Raw genomic sequence first — 23,044 nt, forward strand, 5'->3', positions numbered from 1 at the left:
CAGTGGCAGACAGCCTAAATGTCTATTGATAGAGGGCTCATTTTTTTAAATTTTCAAAATGAAAGCCGTGCCCAGCAATGGACAGAGGATGTGAGCAGACATGAGAACTGTGAGCCACCCCCCAACACACACATGTGGTGAGAAAGCCCTCCTATGATGGAGCACTTAGTGAGTACAGCAAGCCGGGCACTCGGCCGGCGCTGTCTACGGGCATATGTGGTTGTTGACCTTCAACATCCTTAAAATGAAAGAGAAGCACCAGGTCCACTCTCAGTCACACCTGGCCGTATATTCGGTGTGCGGCTGCCATAGTGCCGGGCACCACATTGGACAGTGCCAGTGACAGACCCTTGCGGCCCCCTGGAGCGTTCTCTTGGTCAGTGCCTCACGAGCTCCTGTCTCTGCCCTGGACGCTGAAGGACGGCGGCGCCCTGAGGGTTGGAATTCTCTCCATGTGTACTCTGGTGCCACAGAGCTTTTGTCTCAGACCCAGCTGGGGCTCTGCTGGGATCTTCAGATCCTGTTGTTGTGGGTCCAGATTCTTTCCTTGTCCGCACGGGATCACCCTGATCTCTCGGTCCATCTCCTCTCTCCCAGGTCATCCGCCAGCTAATGAAGAAGGAATTCACCCTGGAGTTCTCCCGAGACAGGAAGTCCATGTCCGTCTATTGCTCTCCAGCCAAATCTTCCCGGGCTGCTGTGGGCAACAAGATGTTCATCAAGGTCAGAAACTACGCCTGGTGCCAGTGCCTCCCTCCTGGGCTCTCCTGAGCCCGAAGTCCTGACCCCACTCGGCCCTGGCAGGAAGGAGTGCTCTGTGACACCCCCTATCCCATCTCCTAGGGGGCCCCTGAGGGTGTCATCGACCGCTGTAACTACCTGCGAGTAGGCACCACCCGGGTGCCCATGACAGGGCCCGTGAAGGAGAAGATCCTGTCCGTGATCAAGGAGTGGGGCACTGGCCGCGACACCCTGCGCTGCCTGGCCCTGGCCACCCGGGACACGCCCCCGAAGCGAGAAGACATGTTCCTGGACGACTCTGCCAAGTTCGTGGAGTACGAGGTGGGCGATGGCAGCCCCCCGGCACCTTCTCACACCACCAGTCGGGCTGGGCCCTTAGACCACCCTTCCAAGTCCCCCGGCCTGGGGCTGTGCTAGTGTGTTTCTGGGTGGGCTGCAGGCACTAGGTGAGCAGCTGAGCCTTGAGCATGTGCGCCCCTGCAGAGGGCCCCCTCTACTCTGGTCCAGCGCTGACCTAGGAGTGGGTGCCCCCTGGGAGAGCATCAAGACCACTCCCTCCCCTCCAGGCCTCCATAGGCCAGCAGGTGGATGGGATGGAGTGGACTCCTGGAGGCAGAGGCATCCTGATTTCCAGTCCTTCTCGGTCCCTGAAGACTGGCTCTCGTCGCCTACAATGGGCCTGGCCCTGCCAGGATGAAGCCGCTAGGGTGGCCGGGCCCCTCCCTGACCCTGTCGCTCTGCTCTGCCTCCCCAGTTGGACCTGACCTTTGTGGGCGTGGTAGGCATGTTGGACCCACCCCGAAAGGAGGTCACAGGCTCCATCCAGCTGTGCCGAGATGCAGGCATCCGAGTGATCATGATCACAGGGGACAACAAGGGCACGGCCATCGCCATCTGCCGGCGCATCGGCATCTTCGGAGAGATGGAGGAGGTGGCAGACCGGGCTTACACTGGCCGGGAGTTCGATGACCTGCCCCTGGCTGAGCAGCGGGAAGCCTGCCGCCGCGCCTGCTGCTTTGCCCGTGTGGAGCCCTCCCACAAGTCCAAGATCGTGGAGTTCCTGCAGTCCTTTGACGAGATCACTGCCATGGTGAGTGCCACAGGCACCCTGGCACTGAGCGGGGCTTCGGACCACTCTTGAGGAGGGGAGCGGTGTTGGTGGGAGGGGGCTGAAGGAGAGAGAGCGTGGGAAGAATATGGACTAGAACAGAGAATCTGAAACTCTGTGTGTGTGTGTGTGTGTGTAGGGTGGTGTTGTCAAGAAAATTTGGCCACAGCAAGATGTTCTGAGCGCACACCCAAAAACTGAATTAAAAAAAAAACAAAAAAAAAAACTGAATTCAAAATCCACCACATGCAAGAGGAATGGCTGAAACCCAAATGAAGGCTGAGCATGATAGTGGGACAAGCGGAAAGTCAAAGGAAATAGAGGAAAGAACTAGGAGGCAAAGGGCATTTATAGAGGTCTACATACAGGCATGTAAATATATTTATATATGAGGATGTGGAAATAGATCTATGTGCATATATTTATAGGTTTACTATTGTAGTATTAAATAAACCCACATACTATTAAGGTAGCAGATGGATATTGGACCTCCACTCAAGTACTCCCTCAATGCAAGAACACTTTGTTCTATTAAACTAGCATTCTATGATGCTCACCTTCCCGACACAATCACTGAAGACAAAGTGGGTGAATAAGCAAATGTGGTAAAGAAAGCTGATGGTGCCTGGCTATCAAAAGATATAGCCTCTGGAGTCTTAAAGACTTGAAGGTAAACAAGCGGCCATCTAGCTCAGAAGCAACAAAGTCCACATGGAATAAGCACACCAGCCTGTGTGATCATGAGGTGTTGAAGGGATCAGGTATCAGGCATCATTAGAACAAAAAATCTTACCATAGTGAATGAGGTGGGGAGTGCGGAGTGGAGACCCAAAACCTATTTGTAGGCCACTGGAGATCCCCTTGCAGAGGGGTCTTGGGGAGGAGACGAGCCAGTCAGGGTGTGATGTAGCAACGATGAAAATTACAACTTTCCTCTAGTTCCTAAACGCTTCCTCCCACCCCACCCCAACCCCCACCCACTATCATGATCCCAATTCTACCTTGCAAGTCTGGCTAGACCAGAGGAGGTACACTGGTACAGATAGGAACTGGAAACACAGGGAATCCAGGGCAGATGATCCCTTCAGGACCAGTGGTGTGAGTGGCGATACTGGGAGGGTGGAGGGAGGGTCGGTTGAAAAGGGGGAACTGATTACAAGGATCTACATGTGACCTTCCTGGGGGACAGACAACAGAAATGTGGGTGAAGGGAGACGTTGGACAGGGCAAGACATGACAAAATAATTTATAAATTATCAAGGGCTCATGAGGGAGTGGGGAGCGGGAGAGAGGGGAAAAATAAATAACTGATGCCGGGGGCTTAGGTGGAGAGGAAATGTTTTGAGAATGATGAGGGCCATGAATGTACAAATGTGCTTTACACAATTGATGTATGTATGGATTGTGATAAGAGTTGTATGAGCCCCTAATAAAAAGATTTTTTAAAAAATCCACTGGGTGAAGAAGCTCAGGGTATCTCTGATGTTGCCTTGGGAGACGCTGAGGCAACCTCGGTCCCCATCACACAGTGGACGCTTGTAGCCGGGCGCCGCCAGCTCGATGTTGCGGTTCGCGATGATATCGCAATCATTGTTCGTTAAAAGCCGTAGTTTATTTGCATACTTCTATTTTATGGCCGTGTGTGCCTGGAGTTGAATACAAATTTCTCACGCACAAAGGGGGTGTGAGTGGAGGAAGTTTAACTAATGCTGGACCCGAGGTCTGCAGGCCCCGCTGCAGGGTTTCCAGGAGGGTGCTATGCAGAAGGGGCCCTGAGTCCCACCTTCACCTCCCAGACAGGTGATGGCGTCAACGACGCCCCTGCCCTGAAGAAGGCGGAGATCGGCATTGCTATGGGCTCTGGCACCGCAGTGGCCAAGACCGCTTCTGAGATGGTGCTGGCCGACGACAACTTCTCCACTATTGTGGCCGCCGTGGAGGAGGGCCGCGCCATCTACAACAACATGAAGCAGTTCATCCGCTACCTTATCTCCTCCAACGTGGGAGAGGTGGTCTGGTAAGCAGACGTGGAGGAGGGTGGGGAGGGGCGAGGGGAGAGGGACCCGGCTCTGGCGGCAGGACCATGCCCACTGTCTCCTTCCTGCAGCATCTTCCTGACGGCCGCCCTGGGGCTACCTGAGGCCCTGATCCCCGTGCAGCTTCTGTGGGTCAACCTGGTGACAGATGGGCTCCCGGCCACGGCCCTGGGCTTCAACCCGCCAGACCTGGACATCATGGACCGGCCGCCCCGAAGCCCAAAGGAACCTCTCATCAGTGGCTGGCTCTTCTTCCGCTACATGGCAATCGGGGGTAGGCAGACTGGGATGCAGCTGCCCTCCCCACCCCAACCTCACAGTCCTGATCAGCCCTGAGGCCTGACTCCCCTCTAAGACACCGGCTCCCCAAGTCCTCCTCGTCCCGATGGGCCCTGCCCTCAATCAGCTGCCCCTGGGCATGTGCGGTTCTCCTGACACCCTCCAAATGGAACCCTGACCCAGCCCCCGAAATTCCATCTTCTGCTTCAGGTTATGTGGGTGCGGCTACAGTAGGTGCAGCTGCCTGGTGGTTCCTGTATGCTGAGGACGGGCCACAGGTCAACTACAGCCAGCTGGTAGGCAGAGGGCCAAGGGGGGCGGACGGAGGGAGGGAGGGCTGTGCTTGGAGCCTCTGCAGGGACTCAGCGTCCCACCCCTCCCGGCCCTGCGCAGACTCACTTCATGCAGTGCACCGAGGACAACCCGGACTTTGAGGGTCTGGACTGTGAGGTCTTTGAGGCCCCTGAACCCATGACCATGGCCTTGTCTGTGCTGGTCACCATTGAGATGTGCAATGCTCTCAACAGGTGAGGCCCCGCCCCTGGGCCTGCACCCCAGGCCCACCTCCTCACCTCACCCCTTGCTTTCTTCACGTGTTTCCGCTCCTGGCTCCTTTTTTCACAGCCTGTCTGAGAACCAGTCGCTCCTGAGGATGCCGCCCTGGGTGAACATCTGGCTCCTGGGCTCCATCTGCCTCTCTATGTCCCTCCACTTCCTCATCCTCTACGTCGACCCCCTGCCAGTAAGCCTCCTCCTGGGGCAGGCCACCTCCCTGCTGACCCCCTTAGGGGGCCCGTGTGGGACCCAGGTCTATGTCAACCAGAAATGGGTGGGCTGGTGCGGGGCGGTGCTGGGTCTGCGGCTCCCACCCGCCTTCAGCAGGGTGCTCTCTGCGCCCTCAGATGATCTTCAAGCTCCGGCCCCTGGACTGGAACCAGTGGTTCATGGTCCTCAAGATCTCACTTCCGGTCATCGGGCTGGACGAGCTGCTCAAGTTCATTGCTCGGAACTATCTAGAAGGTAAGCCTCTCCGCTCCTCGCAGCCTGAGCGCCTGGACCGCAGGCCCTCCCTGCGTGCGCACTGCGCTCCTCCTCCTCCCCAGCTGGGCGTGTCCTTGTTGGCCTTGCAGGACCAGGGTCCACCAGGGAGGAGCACCCCAGTCCCCCCTGCTTTCCCCACTCTCTGCGGGACACCCCCAAACCTCTTCCCCTCACCGCCCCACCTTGGTAACGGCCCTCTCTGTCCTCTGGCCACAGGATAACCTGTTCCCCCTCCTCCATCTTTTTGAGCCGTGTCACAGGTATTGGCCCTTCTTGCGCTTGCCCCCAGCTGTTCTGCCCGCCGCCTGCGCCTGCGCCTCCCTCCACACCTGAGGTCACTTGCGCACTCACAGCTCCACCTGGCTGGAGCCACTACTGCCGCCCACTGCTCTCTGGGGCCTCCCCGCGCTGCGCTGCGCTGCGCTGCGCTGGGACTGGTTTGCTGCGCTGCGCAGGGACTGCGCTGAGCTCTCTGTTGCTAGGGCCGCAGTGGTGGGGGCAGTGGGGTCTGGGGACACAGGTGAGTGAAGGAGCACAAGGGCAAGTGCCCCTCCCTCCAGGTGAGTGTGCAGGGCGTCCGCAGGCCCGACCCCACTCCTGCCGGCCCCGCCACTCATCCGCCTTTCTTTTCCAGATCCTGAAGATGAACGAAGGAAGTAACCAGTCCTTCCTCCCCATAAGGATGCATCTTCAGCCAGAGCTGTGGCACGCCACCCCCCCATGTCCCCCACATTGTCTGTTTATAAACTCTGAGCCCCACACCCCTCTCCCCATTTACCTTGTAAACCCTCCCCCTTGTGGGGCTTGCCAGGGACAAGGCGACCGACCGACGGAGCTGAGCTGCTTATTTATTGAAAATAAATGACAGAAAAGTCTGGCCTCCCTTCTGTGCACGTGGTGGGGTTCCCTCCCCCTCCCCGCCTTTTAGTGTCATGCCGCCTGGAGGGTAGCTGGTGGGTATGTGAGAAAGAGACCTGCACTGAGGGCTCCCTGGCAGACCAAGGCCACCACACAGCTTGGCACTGTGTCTCAGGCAGGGGCTGCTGGGAGGGGAGGCCTCGGGCCCAGGAGCCAGCACAGGGCCAGCAGTGGCAGGCAGCTGCAGGCTCCAGCCTGCGCCTTTGGTTCTGGGAGGGGCGTGGCCCCTCACCCAGGTGTCATCCCTGAGACTAGGAGGCACAGACACCCCTGGGAGGAGGTGTGGCGGGAGAGAGCAGGGGCAGCCCCCATCCCCTTGGACCCAAGTTCCCAGGCCCAGGCCTTAGGCTCCACAGGGAAGACAGGCAGTCTCTCCGGGATGGTGGGCCAGGGACGGTCCTTGACCAGGTCTCTCAGGTGTCCCTGATGTCCCTGACATCTCTGAGGGGCACCTCATCCAGGATGCTGCGAACTTGCTCCAGCGTTCCTGCCTGGCGGATACGCTCCAGGCGCACCTGGAGGGGCAAGGTGGGCCCTGGGTGGGGAAGCCTAGCCCCTACCAACTGGCCACCACTCCTCCCCACCCCCCACCCATGCCCGTGGTGGACTTGGGTGCCAAGGAGGAAATGGGTCCTAAGAACGAAGCCTGGGGAAGTCGGGCAGTCACAGGGATGATCGCTGGCGGGCTTATGTAACATGATCTACCTGCATGGGGCGGGCCGGGCCCTAAGAGTGGACACAGACCTCTAAGGAGGGCCAGCCCAGTCCCAGTAAGAGGAAGAAGACCCCTGCCACTGGGTGGGGAGGGTCACACCATACCTGCAGGGCCTGGGACAGACGTACAAAATCCCTCTGCACCTGCTCGCTGGTCTCCAGCTCTGCCTGCAGCCGCAGCACCTTGGCCCTCTGCTCTGAGAGGAGGTCAGGGACTGGGGCCTGCGGGGAGGAAGCCGAGCTGCGGCCAGAGGCAGGGGATGTGTGGACCCAGCCGTCCCCTTTCTGCCAACCACAACTCTGACCTCTTCCGTCGGGCTAGAGGCTACTGGTGGCTTCGGCGCTTCCTGCTGCCCGGCCTGGGGGAGGCAGACACGGCCGGAAGGGGTGGTCAGAGCCTTCTCCACCCGGCAGCCGCTTCCTGTCACCCTGCCCGGGATGAGCCCCTGTGGGCTGGCTCCTCACCTTGCTGTGTTCCTGTTGGACTCGCTCCAGCTCCGTCCTCAGGCTGCACAGGGACGCTGGGGAGTCAGGCCAGGGGCGAGTGTCAGGCCAGCGCCCCCACCACAACCCTCTCCAGCCCAGGCCCCAGCTCTGCCGGCCCTAGCCCATACTCACCCTCGAACACCTCTGTGGAGAAAGGAAAGAGAGAGGTCAGGGCGAGTTCTCACTGGGTCCCTGATCCCTGCTCTTGGCCCATGCTTGGCCCGTGTCTCACTGGCTCCCCGCTCCCCGCTCTCGGCTCATGCCTGGAGCCCGTGGGGAAGCCAGCCTTCCGGAGAATGGGGCTTGGCACCGCCTGTCTCACCTGTCTCCTCCTGCTGCACCCTCAACTGTCCCTCCAGGCTGGCCCTGGCCGCCGTCTGGTCCTCCAGGGCCTCCCGCAGCTTCACAATCTCAATGCGCAGCCGCTCGGCCTCGTGCTCCCAGGCCTGCTGCCGGGCCCGCGCCTCCTGCCTCGTGAGCCGCACCAGCTGCTGCAGGTCCTGGGAGGGACGGAGTCCTCACAGGTGGGATGTGTGGCAGGAGGGCAGGGGCCACTGGCCAGGTGGGAGCCATGGGGAGGGCGGCTGGGGCAGGAGGAAGGGTAGGGGAAGGGACCTAGCCTATGCCCAGCGGTGACTATCCTCCCAGCGGAGACACACCCCACAGCCACATGCCACCATGAGGTGTGCTGAGGGAAAGTTCCAGAGGGTCTTCTACACCAAGCGACCTTTTTCCTAAGACTCAGAACCAACAGGCTAAGCACGCCATCCTTCATGCATGATTCAAATTACACCAGAAATGGTAAGGGAAGGCTTGGCAGGGTGCCCACAGTCCCCTCACCGGCACTAAGCTGGGCAGCTCCTCGTGCCTGCCTTCCTCCTGGTCCAGGCCTGGGGGCGCACCAGGTGGCGGCGGCTCGGCCCGGAGTCCCCGGTTCTCCTCACTCAGCCGCTTCACTTCACGGCTCAGGCATTTGTGGGAGGTAGCGAGCTCGGCCTGTGGGTGGGCAGTTGGCACCAGGTGACGTGTGGGCCAGCGAGCCGCTGGTCCCCTGGAAAGTCAAACCTGGAGCCTCCCAGCCTGCCTGCTGGGAAGGCGTCCCAAGCCCTCTCCTCTCCCTAGAAAGGACAGGAACCAAGCCATGTCCACCCTGCTCCACAGGAGGCACCCAGCACCCTGGACAGGCCACCACTGGCATTATTGTGGGTCCACAGGGTGTTTGGCTTATTTTGGGGGGTGGGTGGCTCTGTGCTTCTTTTTCTAAGTTTTATTGGCCCGCCAGCCACATGTCACACAATTCAGTAACCCAGTCATTCCAAGGAACACAGTCAATTCCGGAACATTTTCTTCTCCCTTGTACTCGCTGTTGTTCATGTCAGAAATAATATACGCAACAATACAATCTCCAACTCAACAGCTTCTACGTGTATAAATCAGTGCCTTTGGGTTTGCCACGTGATTAAAAAAATTTTTTTTTAATCGCTTTATTAGGGGCTCATACAACTCATCACAATCCATACATACATCAATTGTGTAAAGCACACTTGTACATTCAGTGCCCTCATCATTCTCAAAACATTTTCTCTCCACTTAAGCCCTCAGCATTAGGTCCTCATTTTTCCCCTCCTCCCCGCTGCCCCCTCCCTCATGAGCCCTTGATAATTTATAAATTGTTATTTTGTCATATCTTGCCCTGTCCGACGTCTCCCTTCACCCACTTTTCTGTTGTCCGTCCCCCAGGGAGGGGGTCACATATAGTTCCTTACAATAGGTTTTTTATCAGCATTCAAACTCGGTGTCAGCTTTACAAATTGGAAGCTAACACACCCCTCTTGAATGCAGGTCAGACTTCCCAAGAAGACCCAGAGCGCTGGGCGGCGTGGGCCCCCTGCAGGCGGCCCTGGGCCCTGCGCTCCAGGCTCACCCAGAGGCTCCCAGCCCCTGGCCCCTCTGGTCATCGGCTTGCAGAGCCTCCGCCTCCCAAGCTCCCTGCGTTTCCTCCTCAGGCCCATGCACTAGGTCCCCAGCATTCTGAGTTGGGGCCATTAGCTCAAGGACCTACGGGGCATTAGTTCAAGGGCTGACTGCCTGCCAGACCTCAGCACACAAGAGTGGCATGGCAGGCACCACCCCTGCCCCGCCCCGCCCCTGCCCCAATTGCATCCGTCCAGGTCTCACCATCTGCAGCTGAACTCGCTCCTGGGCCTGGCTCACAGTTCCCTGCAGGGTCCGCAGCAGCTGCTCTGAGTTCTGCACTTGGGCCAGGAGCACCTGCATCTGTGGGTGGGGGGAGAACGAGGGTGGCCGTCGGGTGAGAGGCCAGGGCCTGCCCCCTAGGGAAAGGAGGGAAGCCAGAGGCCCTGCAGGGGCCCACCTGCTTGGCACAGTCCTCGTTGCTCCGTCTCAGGCCCTCTCGGAGCTCGTCCCGCTCTCGGCCGAGGCTCTCCAGGTCCTTCTGCAGCTGCTGCCCCTGCCGAGGGTCCTGGCTTCAGGCTCCCGGCCCCTGCCTCTCACCCCACCAGCCACACCCAGCCACCCCCCCTCTTCCTACACAGTGGTCCAAGTCACCTTGTAAACACCCAAAGTAGGGCAGGCCTCTGCCTGGTTTACTCTTCTGGAAGCTTCCCCAAGCTCTTCATCTTAACACCAGAGCTCGGTGGCAGCCCAAAGGCGCCCTGGTGGTGCTGTCACTAAGTGTTGACTCCTCACCGCAAGGCTAGGGGTTCAAACCCACCAGCTGCCTGCTCATCGAGAGTTACAGCCTCAGACAGCCTCCTTCAGATCACCGTGAGCTGGAATCCCTGTTGTTGGCAGGGTTTTTTGGATTGGTTTGGTTTGGTGACTGCCTCATGAGGCCCAAGCTCACAGGGACCCTTCCTTCTGAACCTCATTCCCCCCAGGCACCGTCCTCACTCCTTCCTTATCCTCAGACACACTGCTGTCCGTCCGGTCCTGCTCAGAGCCTGCTGACCCTGCAGTTCTCTGGGGCTCAGGTCTTAAGCTTGGAGGGCCGGTCTCCTGCTGCTGCCAGTCGGTAGAACGCCCCTTCTTCAGGGTGGTCTCCCAGCCTGAGCTCGGGCCGGGTCTCAGCAGGCGAGCAGTCAGTGTTGGGACGAGGGCAAGCCAGGCCTTCCACTCACTCACCTCGGTCTGCAGCTGCTCCCACTGGTTGTCTGGGACCAGCTGGTAGCCAGGAGGCGGCAGGTAGATGCCCTCCGGGACCAGGGTGCCCGTGGACACCAGGGAGGCAGTCTCCTCCTGCTCCGGGCTCAGGCCCTGGCGGCTGTGGGGCAGGGAGGTGCTGCTGCTGGCCCCGCCGCCCAGGGAGAAGGAGGAGATGGAGGCGCTGTCGTCACAGTTGTGGGCGAAGGCCTCGGCTGCTGCGCCCCCGTCTCCGCTCAGCTCCTCCAGTGGCTCCAGAGGGGGGGACGAGTCCCGGGATAGGGGCAGCAGCTCCGTGGAGCCATGCAGGGAGGCGGGGGGCTCAGGCCGTCTCTGGGGAGAGCGGGACAGGGAGAGAGAGGCTTCGGGATGGGTCTCAGGAGGGTGCTTCTCCCTTCCTCGCTCCCGGCCGCCCCTCACCTGGATCTCCTGGATGAGCTTCTCCGCCCTGAGCAGCTTGGCCTTCAGCTCCTCTATCTCCTGCTCCATGGGCAGCACGATCTCCCGCAGTTTCTCCGAGTCCTCGTGAGCCTGTGGGTGCGGGCTCGGCAGGGACAGGGTCTCAACGGCAGGACCCTCGGGCCTGTGCAGTGCTCTCCCCCTAGCCCGTCAACGCTGCCAGGCCTCTCGAGAAGGCCCTGTTTCCCACCCCGACCCCCTTTTGGAGATAAGAAAACAGGGGCCACTCAGAGCGTACAGGACTCGGCCTATGTCATGTGGCAGGTGAAAGGGCAAAGGTCACAACAACCTTCCTGCTGCTCCCTTGATCCCACGTTTCCTCCCTCACCTCCATTCTCCTTTTCGCTTCTGCCTCGGGCTCACTTCGTCTGTCCGTCTGTCACGTGGCCACATTCTAGACTACAGTCTGTCTCAGCGTCCTTGCCCCGCAACTAAGCACGGCCACACGACAAGTTGTCGGCCAAGGAGGCACAAGTAGACGTCCATGGGGACATTCCAGGGCACTTCTTTCAAGAGAGGGGGGTCTGCCTTTCTTTCCTCCTACTCCCCCTACCACTTCTTCTTGCTGGCTGGAATGTGGACAGGGTGGCTGGCACCCAGCAGCCCTCTTGGACTATGAGGCCTAAGGCTAATAGCAATGTAGAGGGGCCTGAGCACCATCGGTGCAGGTTTACAGTAGCGGTTCTCAACCTGTGGGTCTCGGCCCCTTTGGGGGTCGAACGACCCTTTCCCAGGAGTCGCCTAAGACCATCGGGAAACACAAATATTTCACAATATATCATTACATATTGTTTTGTGATGAGTCACTATGCTTCGATTATATTTAATTATGTTCAATCTGTAACCATGAAAATACATCCTGCCTATCAGATATTTACATGATGATTCATAACAGTAGCAAAATGACAGTGATGAAGTAGCAGCGAAAATAATTTTATGGTTGGGGGGTCACCACCACATGAGGAACTGTCTTAAAGGGTCACGGCGTGAGGAAGGTGGAGAACCGCTGGTTTACAGCCTCAGAGGGCAGAGTCGCTGTGAGTTGGAGCCAACTCGATGATGGGGGTGCCAAAGTTTGGGGTTTGGTTTGAGTTCTCAGGGCTGTCACACCCGTGCTGGAAAGCCTGCCTTGGACAGGACAAAAAAGAAAACCCCATTTACTTTAAGCCCCTGTTCATTTGGATTTTTAGCCACAGGGCTAAACCTCATCCCTGTTGCTCTGTGCCCCCCACCCTTACCCCACCCCTGGTGGTGCACACCGCTGGCTAGTTCTTTCACGGCTGGGACTCCTGCCAAGCCTGCATAGCCACCAGCCTCTGTCTGGCCAGCTCCCCCTGGCTGACCCTGGGCCTCTGACCTGATCCTGCCTGGTGTGTTCTTCCTCTCCCTATAAGCATACCCCCCACCCCCCACCCCACCCCGTCCCCCAAGAACCACCCTGCCAGCCACCCAGTTGCCCCAGACAGAAACCTGCAGCAAGGCCCATCTCCTCCTGCCCTGCTGTCCCTACTTTCCCAGTCCCCGCCCCGTGTGACCTCCTGCCTGGCTCTCAGAGCTGCCTCCTGCAAGCTCAGGTCCACTCACCGCATTGCTCCTGGGAAGAGGGGCAGAAGCAGGGTGAGCCTGAGGAGCCCCCCACATTGGGTAGGCAGGCCTGGGGTCCATGCGCAATGGATGGAGGGGCCGCTGAGCTCCACCAGACGCCAGAGCAGACGATGCTGCACAGGTGGCTTTCTGGGATCAGAGATCACGCCTTCCACCCCCCAAGCCCCCAAAGGGAATGGAGGTGCAAGGGGCATCTGGAGCTCGGCCTTTGCTGGTTGTTTGATCGCTGTCTTCCTAACCAGGTGATCTGTGCACCTCAGACCTCTGGTTTCCTCATGGACAAAGTGGTCATTAATAAACACCTAGCTTCCGAGAGGTCACCGTGACGACCAAACAAGGTCACCGTGTGAACACACAAGGTCATCAGATGGCACATGGGAACAATGTGTGTCCACTGTGATTGTTAGTGATAACCTCCCACGGGAGTCACAGCCATCGGGGCCCAGACTGACTCACAGCCACCCAATAGGACAGGGCAGAACTGGCCCTGCATGTTTCTGGGACGCAACTCTTGAAGGGAGCAGATAGATGGTCATATTCAAACCGCTGGTGGCCGCTTCACTGACTCTGGGACTCGGACGCATAGACACCCTCTAGGACGGCAATCTTTATGGGGGGATTAGACTTTAAAAAAATACAACTTTCCTCTAGTTCCTAAATGTTTCCTCCCCGCTCCCACTACCATGACTCGAATTCTACCTTGCAGGTCTGGCTAGACCAGAGGATGTACACTAGTACAGATAGGAACTGAAAATACAGGGAACAGGGCGGATGAGCCCTACAGGACCAGTGGTGTGAGTGGCGATACTGGGAGGGTAGAGGGAGAGTGGGTAGGAAAGAGGGAACCGATAACAAGGAACTATATGTGACCTCCTCCCTGAGGGATGGACAACCGAAAAGTGGGTGAAGGGAGATGTCGGACAGGGCAAGATATGACAAAATAACAATTTATAAATTATCAAGGGCTCATGAGGGAGGAGGGAGCGGGTAGGAAGGGGAAAAATGAGGACCTAATGCTGAGGGCTTAAGTGGAGAGCAAATGTTTTGAGAATGATGAGGGAAATGAATGTACACATGCGCTTTACACAATTGATGTATGTATGGATTGTGATAAGAGTTGTATGAGCCCCTAATAAAATGATTTTTAAAAAACACACAATATAGTAAAAAAGTAAAATAAAGCAAAAAAAAAAAAATTTTTTTTTCCTGTGGAGTGCTGTGGGTTTGAACTACCAAACAGTTCACCCACTGCACCCTCAGACTCCTTTAGCCTCACGTCACTCCTGTGTGGAAGGGTCTACCAGGTGTACCTCACAGGGTGGAAGATTGGGGAGGGGCTTTCTGTCGTGCCCAGCAAGGTGCCTTACACATCACAGGTTTCTGTAAGTGTTCATTTATTTCTCCCTGTTTGGAGTTAACTGAGTGCCCTCGGTCATCCCCACTAGTTAGCCCTGAGCAAGCCACGGTCCTGCTAAATCTGTGCCATCGTCGCTAGAATGACCATTGGGTGCTCTGCTCCCAAGGGGTCCAGAAATGGGACCTCAACCATCCCTGGATACCACTGTCTTTGGCTGCCTCAACCTCTTTCCAAATGGCAGCAGGGGAGGGGGAGGCGGGCAGTGTGATCTCAGCCCCCACCTTTTCCATCTGCTTCTCCAGGGAGTCCAGTGGGTGCGCCCGGGACAGCAGCTGCTTCAGCCGGGCTAGCTCGCGCTCCTTGTCCTGGCAGTCCAGCTGCTGCTGCTGCCGTTCCTGCTTCAGAGAAGCCATCTGGGCTTCGTAGCTGCCGATGGAGTCTGGCCGCACAGGGAGGGTGGGGAGAGGACCGGTCAGTGCATAGGCGCTCTCTGCAGCCAGTGGGGCCATGCAAGGAATTGACCAGAGTGGTGAAGGCAGAGGCCTGGCAGCAAGAGGGGCCTAGACTTGAACCCTAACTCTGCAACTCAACTGCGAAGGGAGCCCCGGCAGTCACTGAGCATCCGTCCGTGCACATGTCTCCTCACACTGCAAACTGGCGGTACAGGAGAGGCCACGTGTCCAAAACCCTGACCACCTAGAGCTCCATCCAATAGGGCCCCTGCTGCCTGCAGGCTCGGAAATTGCTCCAATGTGGTGGGAGGAGCCGCAAGGCCCTGCCTGGGCTTGGGATCCCTGGGAGGCGCCCCTCCTGCTGGCAGAGCAAAGGCTCAGAGGTGCCTCTAGCTGGAGTGTCTGGGACATGCCGGGAGGAGCCTGGAGTGAGTGTCTTGAATGCCACTCCTGCGTGGCAGCGCGACGAGCTGGTGACAGAAGGGGCAGTTTTCATTTTGGGTGAGCCAGAGGCATGACTTACCTGCACAGTGCCTTAATGTCAGGAGGAAAGGCTAACATTGCCACCAAATGGCCTGGGTTCAACTCTTGTGTTACTTTCTGGCTGGGTGACCAGAGGAGAAAGAGGATTGTTGTTTTTTTTTTCCTTCCGTAAAGAATTACAGTCTAGGAAACTCACAAGGAAAGTTCTACCCTGGCCTGTATAGGGTCACTCGATGGCATTGAGTTTAAGAATGGTTCCTTTAAAATTAATTTACTAACTCGAGTATAAGCAGACCCGAAAATCAGCCGAGGCACCTGATTTTACTACAAAAACTGCATTAAAAATGTGCTGGAAAACTGTGTTTATACACAAGTATGTACAGTAAGTTTTAAGAAAGTGGGTCTATTTAGAGAACAAATGACAGGCGAGGGCATACAATGATCAGAGGGCATCATACAGGTGCGTGCCTGAGATGGGGGAAATAGGGCGCCGGAGCATCTGGAGCAGGGAAAGGTTTTTAGCAAGGGAAGTGACAGGGTGTGATGCGAATGTCAGCAAGTTTCCCGGGTAGCCAATGTCAAGGCCAGATGAGTGAACTGTCCAGGACAGAGGGGAACCGGTGGCACCAGGAGGCTGGAGACATTCCAAAGTGACCTTGGAGCCTCCGGTCCGACAGGAGGAAACAGAAAAAGAGGCGGAGACATCCCTAGAATGAGTAATGGAGGATGAGAGGTGGCAAGGGGTGGTGTGTGTGTGTGTGTGTGTACACTCCCTTGGGTGGGTGGGTGGGTGGAAACTGAGGCTGACACTCCATAGTCTCAGAGAGAAAGGTCAGGCCCAGAGCTGGACCCAGAGGCTGACTACAATGAGGCTGGCTCTGGGACAGACAGGAAGCCTGCTCCTCTTCAGGGCTGATCAGTCATTAGTGAGCGAAGAGGCGAGGTCGGTGCTTGGAGCTAAACTGGCCACCACAGGGCTCTGGTGATGTCTGGCAGCACCCTGTCTTGTCCCACACTCCCCTAATGGGGCTGATGGACGGGATGTAGGGGAAAGCCCCTCTCACCTTTCAGGATGGCCTGCAGGGAGGCCACCTCCTCTTGGCACTGCCTCTGCACCGCAGCTACCGCCTCAGCCTTTGTACTCTCGCTCACCTCTGCCACAGCCTTCATGGTCTCCATTTCAGCCAGGGCACCTGCCAGCTCGGCTCGAAGCCGGCACAGCTCCCCAGCCTCGGCCTCCGCCTTTGTCCCTTCCTGGGGCTGGGAGCTCAGTGCTGTGGGGGTCAGGAACCCGCATCACTTAGTGGATCCCCCAATATTCCCGAAAACACCGCACGGTGCAAATCAGGGCTGCCGCGGGAATGGCCCGCATTCACCTGGCCCCGCCCTTCTCACCTGCCCCGCCCCCTTTCCAACAAGCTCCACCTCTTCTAGATGTCTCGGTACACTGAATCCCGCCTTGTCTGAAGATTCGGCCCCTCCCTTCCTATGGCCCTGCCCGCTGGGCCCACCGGGCCCCACTCCTTCCCTCCCTGGACCGCACCGCTCACCTGCCACTGGCCCTAGCCTTGGAATCGTCAGGCCCCGCCCCTTCACCGGGGGCTCCAGGCCCCGCCCCCTCCGTTCCAGCGGCGTGGCCCCGCCCCTCCCTCCAGGTTCCCCCTTCCCGCCCCCCCACCCGCCGGCTGCGGAGCGCAGACCCACCCTGGCCTTCGCCGCCCATCGCGTGCATGGACCCGCCCTCGCGCACCGACCCCGGCCGCCGCCGGCCGCGCTTACCCGCAGCTGCAGCCGCCGCCGCCATCGCCTCAATGCAAACGGCGGGTGCCCGCACTCCCCAGTGACCGCGTTCACCGCTTCCGGGTCCTTTCGGCTGTTTCCGGATCCGCTCGGCTGTTTCCGGAGCGGCTCCCGGCTCCGCCAGGGACGCCGGCGGGCGGAGCCTTGAGTGCGGAAGATTCCCGGGTGGACGCCGCCAGGCCCCTGCCCGGCGCGGGCCCTGCGGGGAGAGGACGCCCGCCCTTCCAGCCCCAAAGGACGGCCCTCCCCGTGGCCTTGGAAGCTCGGCCCCAGTGACTCCTCCTCCGGGACGCCAGCCGGCCTCAGCCCACGGAGGGCGAAGCGCGCCGTGCCCGGAGCCGGGAGGCCGCCTTGGATCGGCCCTTCCGCCGGCCGGCCGGCCGGAGCCCAGCCCACTGTGCCGCGGGCACCGCGCCCGCCCGGGGCGTCCCTCGGGGCAGGGCCGGGCGACCTCGCGTGTCCGGGTGCCTCGGAGTCCCGGCCCTGCTGCTGCCCGCCAGCTGTGGTTAGAGGAAGCTTCCACGTCCCCCCCCACCCCGTGCCGAAGGGCAGGCAGTCACCAAAAGGCCGAAACCAATGCCGGATCATGGCGACCTTATCTGTAGGACAGGCTGGAACTGCCCCTGTGAATGGCAAGAAAACCCCGTCTTTCTCCTAAAGGATGGCTGCTGGTTTCGAACTGCTGACCCCGCAGTTAACAGCGTAACGGGTAACCACTACCCGGGCCAGTCTCCGATTCCTTCCAATCCTCTCGCTCTTAATCCTGCCCCAAGGCAAGCCTCGCTGTCTTCCAGCACCCCATCCAAGACCCCACAGGCAATTCCACCCTGTAGCCCAGACGCTGGGGTTGGCTCTCCCCGCTTCTCCAAGGACACATCCCACTCTAGTCCACTCCACCCGCCCCACCTTCTGTGCGGAACCTGGAAGCCCTTCTTGATTAGTTTTCCCTTCTGCAAGTCCTATATGCGCTACCTCTAATGAGCTGAATATTCCAGAAGGCATCCGCCTCTTTTTACTCCATTTTCTCTTTATTTTATGCTACGAGAAAGTTTTAAAATATTAATGAAAAAATATAAAATATCTGACAAAAACCAATGAAACGGCTCTTTAAGATATTTCCATACTGCTTTTTAAAAAAATAAATAAGTCACTTTATTGGGGACTGATACAGTTCTTATAACAACCCATACATCAATTGTATCAAGCACATTTGTATATATGTTGCCAACATCGTTTCCAAACATTTTCTTTCTACTTGAGCCCTCTCTTTTTCCCCCTCCTTCACTCCATTTTCAATGTTAGCTCCCAGTCCCATCATCTCTGGACTTCCACAGGTCTCCTAACAGTTCTCCCTGTTGTTGGGTCCCACTGTTTTATTCTCCTGGAGATAGCTAGCTGGGCTGACCTTTGTAAACAGATCATGGCTCATCCCTGCTTAAGCCAATATAAGATCCATCCCAGGCCGGTCCAGAATGGAAACGCAGGACAGCAACAGACACTTCCCTGATGTCACAGAGCAGATACACAGGATTACCACACCCCACACCAGGGGTCCCAGGGGTAAAGTAAGTCAAAACCACAATAAGGTATCACTACACATCTAGCTGAGTAGTTAAAGTGGTCGCATCACACGATCGCTGAAGACAAAATAAGGTGCATAATTAAATGTGAAGAAAGCGATGGTGAAGAAAGGATACAGCGTCTGGGGTCTTAAAGGCTTGAAGTTAAACAAGCAGCCATCCAGCAGGGAAGTAAAGAAGCCCCCATGGAAGAAGCACACCAGCATGTGTGATCATGAGGTGTCCACAGGATTAGGGATCAGGTATCAAAAGGTCCAAATGAGAAAGAGGGGGTTGGAGTGGAGACCCAAAGCCCATCTGTAGACATTGGACATCTCCCCGACAGAGGGATCACTGAGAGCCAGCCAGAGTACAGCATAGCACTGAGGAAACAATATTCCTCTAGTTCTTTAATGCTTCTCCCCATCACCCACTACCATGACCCAGTTCTACCTTACAAATCCAGCTAGACCAGAGTACACACATTGGTACAGATAAGAGCTCATGGGAAGGGTGAACTGATCACAATAATAGACATATAGCCCACCTCCCAGGGAGACAGACAGCAGAAAAGTGGGTGAAGGGAGATAGCGGCTGGTATAAGACATGGAAAAAATTAATCAATTATATATTATCAAGGAGACATGGGTGGGGCAGGGAGGGAAAAAGGTGAGGAACTGATACCAAGGGCTCAAGTAGAAAGAAATATTTTGAAAAGATGACAACATATGGACAGATGTGTTCAACACAATGGATGGATGGATGGAGTGTGATAAGACCTGTAAGAGCCCCCAATACAAAAATAATAAGAGCTCCTGACACGTGAAATTCAGGACAGATAAAACGCTCAGGTATGAGCTGAGACCTTGTCCTCTTCCGAGCACTAGCTTCTCACGGCTGCTGGTTCACAGTGCTGCTCCCAAGCTCACCAAGGATGATGATAGCGTGGCGCTCCTGGTCGACCAGGACTCCCAGTGTGTACAAGGCTGGCTTTGGTTTCATGGGTGATGATGCCCTCTGGGCTGTCTTCCCCTCCACCGTGGGATGTCCCCCAGCATCAGGGCGTGGTGGTGGGCATGGGCCAGAAGGAGGGAGGCATCCTGACCCTCAAGTACCCCATTGATCACAGCACTGTCACCAAGTGGGACCACGAGTTCCACGTGGCCCCCGAAGAGCACCCCGGGCTGCTGACCGAGGCTCCCCTGAACCCCAAGGCCAACCAAGAGAAGATGACCCAGCTCATGTTCGAGACCTTCACCCCCCCACCCCCACCCCCGCCATGGACGTGGCCATCCAGGCTTGCTGTCCCTGTCTGCCTCTGGCCATGTGGTGGATTTTGGCAATGGGGTCACCCACAGGGTGCCCATCTACGAGGAGTATGCCCTCCCCCACGCCATCCTGCCACATCTGGACCTGGCTGGCTGGGACTTGGCCGACTACATCAGGAAGATCTTGATGGAGTGGGCCTGCAGCTTCACCACCTCGGCCAAGTGGGAGATCACGGGCGACATCAAGGAAAAGCCCCGCGAGGTCGCCCTGGACGAGGAGCAGGAGATGGCCATCTCCTCCTCTGCGCTGGAGAAGAGCTAAGAGCTGCCCGGCGATCAGCTCGTCATCATTGGCAACGAGCACTTGGTTCCGCTGCCCAAGACCCGAGGCCCTCTTCCAGCCATCCTTCCTGGGAGTGGAATCCTGCAGCATCCAGGAAACGGCCTTTAACTCCACCATGAAGTGGGACATGGACATCCGGAAGGACCTCGACGCCAGTCCAGTGGCACATCATGTACCCGGGCATTGCAGACAATGCAGAAAGAGATCACAGCACTGGCGCCCAGCACGAGGAAGATCAAGGGTGGGCATCCACCCAGTCATGGGAATGTGGGAGAAGGCCACCAGCCTGGCCATCCTGTACCGGGGACCTGTTGACTTAGTTTGGGGTGGGGGTCCTGGGATATGCAAGTGGCTCTTTTTGGCCACTGACCATCCATCCGCTTCTCTCCCAGATCATTTGCTCCCAGTGACCGCAAGTCCTCTGTGTGGGTCTGCGGCTCCTTCCTGGCCCCGCTGTCCACCTTCCTGCAGATGTGGATCAGCAAGCAGGAGTACGATGAGTCCAGCCCCTCCATCCTCCACCGAAAATCTTTCTAGACTGTTCCTTAGTTGCGCTACACCCTTTCCTGAGAAAAAACTAAGTTGCGCAAAAAAAAGATGAGATTGGTATGGCTCTATTTTTTTCTTCTTCCACTTTTTATTTTGGTGCTTGACGCAGGAGCTAAAAACTGGAACGGCGAGGGTGACCGCCGAGGGAGCGAGCCTCCCCAAATTGTACAACGTGGCCGAGGACTTTGATTGGATGGGATTATTTTTTTCCTTTTTAAAATAGTCATTGTGATGTTGGGTCAGGCACCGGTCCGAGGAGGAATAGCCTGCCTGCCTCCATAGGACCAGGGGGCCACACATCAATGAGCCATCTGCCTGGGCACCAGACGGAGTGATCAAAGCACCACCCTGCCTCGGGATTTTTATGGACAGGGACCCATTAGAGCCCCTGAAGCTGAGAATCCTCACCCCTTCCTCTTTATTTGCCCGCCTGCTGTTTCTACCCACTCCCTTTATTGCTTTGCCCTCTCCCCTGACCAGCTTAAAACTTGCTCTCCATTACAGACAAGCGCGACTTCTCCTCGGGTCCCCCCAAGGGGGACCCCTGGAGTCCAGCCTGGGTGTCCAGGGCTCCCATCTCCTTCTCTCTCTCCCTGCTGGAGTCCATGAATCCCTCCGGGAAGCACAGAATAAGCTGCCCCTTTCTCTTCTCCCTGGCCTGGCTTCCTTAATCTTTGCGGAGAACTTAAAAACTTAATCGTCATTCCAAAAGCCGTGCGACGTCATGTGACAGGAAGCTCCTGCCCTGCTCCAGAGCCGGCCCCACTCCATGTTTCCCAGAGAAGGGGTTCTGCCCCCTGTCTCCTCCCCGCCAGGCCCACAAGAGGCACAAAGGGATAAGAGCATGGTTTTTGTGTAAATTATGTAACCGAGGTTTTTTGTTTTTTAAAAGAAGGATTCTTCTGCCTTAATACGGTTTTCTCTGTTTTTAAAGTTTCCTTTGGAATGGTCAGCCATTGTGGGCCGGCTCCCCAAATTTAGAAGGATAGGAAGGCTTTGGGGTCCCCCTGGGCTGCTTAGGACATGGAGGAGCCAGGGCTTTCCCTGTACACAGACTCGACCAGTTCAAGAAAAGTGCACACCTTAAAGAAGCAAAAAAAACCACCCAAACCCACAAAGCCTTCAGGAACAGTAGTGGGAGGAGTGATAACAGATGGGTAGGGGGATGGGAGGGAAAAGGGGGAGAAAGGGGGAACTCATCACAAGGTTGGATATATAGCCCCCCCCTCAAAGAGGAAGAATACCAGAAATGTGGGTGAAGGGAGACAACGGACAGGGTAAGACAGGAAATAACGACAATAATATGTAACCGATCAAGGACCCACGAGGGTGGGAGGGAAAAGAAGAGATGCTGATACCAAGGGCTCAAGCAGAAAGATGTTTCGGAGATGTTGACGGTAACCTACGGACAAGTATGCTGCATACAATTGACTGAAGGATTGTCATAAGATTTGTAAGAGCCCCCAATAAAAGATCCATAAAAATAAAGGATAATTTAAAAAAGAAAGTGGTCACATCAAAGATTGGTGAGGATGCAGAGGAAACAGATGTCTCAAGTATTGCTGATGGGCGTGCAGCCCTTCTCGAAAAGAATATGAACACGCGAAGCGTCTCCCCGCCTCAGGCCTCAGCTCCAGTGCCGCTTCCTCAGAGAGACCTCCTGAGGAACTTGTCTCAAGTAGCCACCACCGCAGGAGGTCACATCAGCGTATTTCTCGCCATCTAAAGTTACACTGCTTGCTTATGACTTGTCCCCCTGACTGCTCAGTCCACTCCCAAGCTGGGGAGTGCAGCCAGAGTGCTCCTTAGAGGCAAGGATCACAGGACTTTGTCTCATGGACTTTGGACACGTTGTCAAGGAGAGACTCATCCCTGGAGAAGGACATCATGCTGGTGAAGCAGAGGCGCAGCAAAAAAGAGGAGGGCCCTGGACAAGCAGGAGCGACATGGTGGCTGTGACACTGGGCTCACACCTAAGAACACTTTCGAGGAAGGTGATGGCGCAGGACCCCGGCAGTGTTTTGAAAGATGAGGCTTTCTACTCCTGCCAAGACTGACAGGCTTGGAAACTCACGGGGCAGTCCTACCCTGTCCTAGAGGGTCACTATGGGTCGGCAGGGCTCTACGGCAGTGGGTCTGGGTCTGGGTTCTGTCTGGTCAAAGGGACCACGGTCACTTGAAAGATCGGACAGAAACCTCAGAGGGTGTTCCTGCCGATGGGGGTGGGGGGCTACTCAAAAGGAGGGTGAGAAGGCTGGCCCTGCTGGAGGAAGAAGCCAGTCACTGCATTAACCTTGTAGAAATTCTCGATGGGTTCGTGTGGGCTGTGTGATCACAACAAAGGCAAAGGGAGAAGGTTCTCTGAGATGAGGAGTCTCTTAGCGCCTTGCTGTTTCTGTCGGGTAGCAGGATAGGGGCTGTATTAGTCTGGGTACTTTGGAGAAACAAATCCACAGCAACCCACGTATAAGAGAGTTTTATGTAAAGAAAGTGTGCATCACGAAAACATCCCAACCCAATGCTGCCCAAGCCCAAAGGTCGAACATTAACCCATTAACCCAACACCAGTCCACAAAGTCCTCCACCTCACAAACAGACTGCAGGAGGAAAGCTGAGTCAGTGAACGAACAAGCATCTCAGCACTAGCAGGGGTCTCCACATGGCTGCTCCAGCACCCAGGGCTG

General features: G+C 56.9%; 2 protein-coding genes and 1 pseudogene across 3 annotated transcripts in view; 2 read left to right on the plus strand and 1 right to left on the minus strand.

The window, feature by feature from the left end:
• Positions 1–6,080, plus strand: part of ATP2A1 (ATPase sarcoplasmic/endoplasmic reticulum Ca2+ transporting 1) — a 16,488-nt gene extending 10,408 nt beyond the window's left edge. The window contains exons 13-22 of the mRNA XM_004705698.2: positions 598–723; positions 844–1,062; positions 1,496–1,831; positions 3,646–3,866; positions 3,957–4,159; positions 4,375–4,460; positions 4,558–4,691; positions 4,789–4,906; positions 5,067–5,184; positions 5,840–6,080. Of these exons, the coding sequence (XP_004705755.1) occupies positions 598–723; positions 844–1,062; positions 1,496–1,831; positions 3,646–3,866; positions 3,957–4,159; positions 4,375–4,460; positions 4,558–4,691; positions 4,789–4,906; positions 5,067–5,184; positions 5,840–5,865 (1,587 nt within the window). The 3' untranslated portion in view covers positions 5,866–6,080. The remainder of the gene's footprint in view (positions 1–597; positions 724–843; positions 1,063–1,495; positions 1,832–3,645; positions 3,867–3,956; positions 4,160–4,374; positions 4,461–4,557; positions 4,692–4,788; positions 4,907–5,066; positions 5,185–5,839) is intronic.
• Positions 6,034–16,666, minus strand: RABEP2 (rabaptin, RAB GTPase binding effector protein 2). 2 transcript variants are annotated; one of them, XM_045285895.1, is made up of 14 exons: positions 16,621–16,666; positions 15,906–16,115; positions 14,188–14,345; positions 10,906–11,016; positions 10,468–10,818; positions 9,698–9,793; positions 9,502–9,600; positions 8,164–8,319; positions 7,646–7,823; positions 7,456–7,467; positions 7,303–7,358; positions 7,143–7,196; positions 6,943–7,059; positions 6,034–6,638 (listed from the first exon to the last, which is right to left on the minus strand). In XM_045285895.1, the coding sequence occupies exons 1-14, from the start codon at positions 16,643–16,645 to the stop codon at positions 6,537–6,539; spliced, it is 1,725 nt and encodes a 574-aa protein (XP_045141830.1). In that variant the 5' UTR covers positions 16,646–16,666; the 3' UTR covers positions 6,034–6,536. The 2 variants fall into 2 exon arrangements, with proteins under 2 accessions (XP_045141830.1, XP_045141831.1); XM_045285896.1 differs by lacking the exon at positions 16,621–16,666 and having other exon boundaries at positions 15,994–16,049.
• Positions 16,667–18,425: 1,759 nt separating this feature from the next.
• Positions 18,426–20,348, plus strand: LOC101645635 (annotated as a pseudogene).
• Positions 20,349–23,044: the final 2,696 nt, after the last annotated feature.

Source organism: Echinops telfairi, unplaced genomic scaffold (genome assembly GCF_000313985.2).
Source record: "Echinops telfairi isolate 266 unplaced genomic scaffold, ASM31398v2 ScPeMD7_5;HRSCAF=22, whole genome shotgun sequence".
Taxonomy (NCBI): domain Eukaryota; kingdom Metazoa; phylum Chordata; class Mammalia; order Afrosoricida; family Tenrecidae; genus Echinops; species Echinops telfairi.

Excerpts from the sequence above, each read along its gene's own strand:
- RABEP2 (XM_045285895.1), bottom strand. The coding sequence starts at position 16,645 with ATGGCGGCGGCGGCTGCAGCTGCGG. Across the intron at positions 7,824-8,163 it reads AGCTGCCCAGCTTAGTGCCG|GACCTGCAGCAGCTGGTGCG; the intron begins GTGAGGGGACTG and ends CGTCCCTCCCAG. Across the intron at positions 7,197-7,302 it reads TCCAACAGGAACACAGCAAG|GCCGGGCAGCAGGAAGCGCC; the intron begins GTGAGGAGCCAG and ends TGCCTCCCCCAG.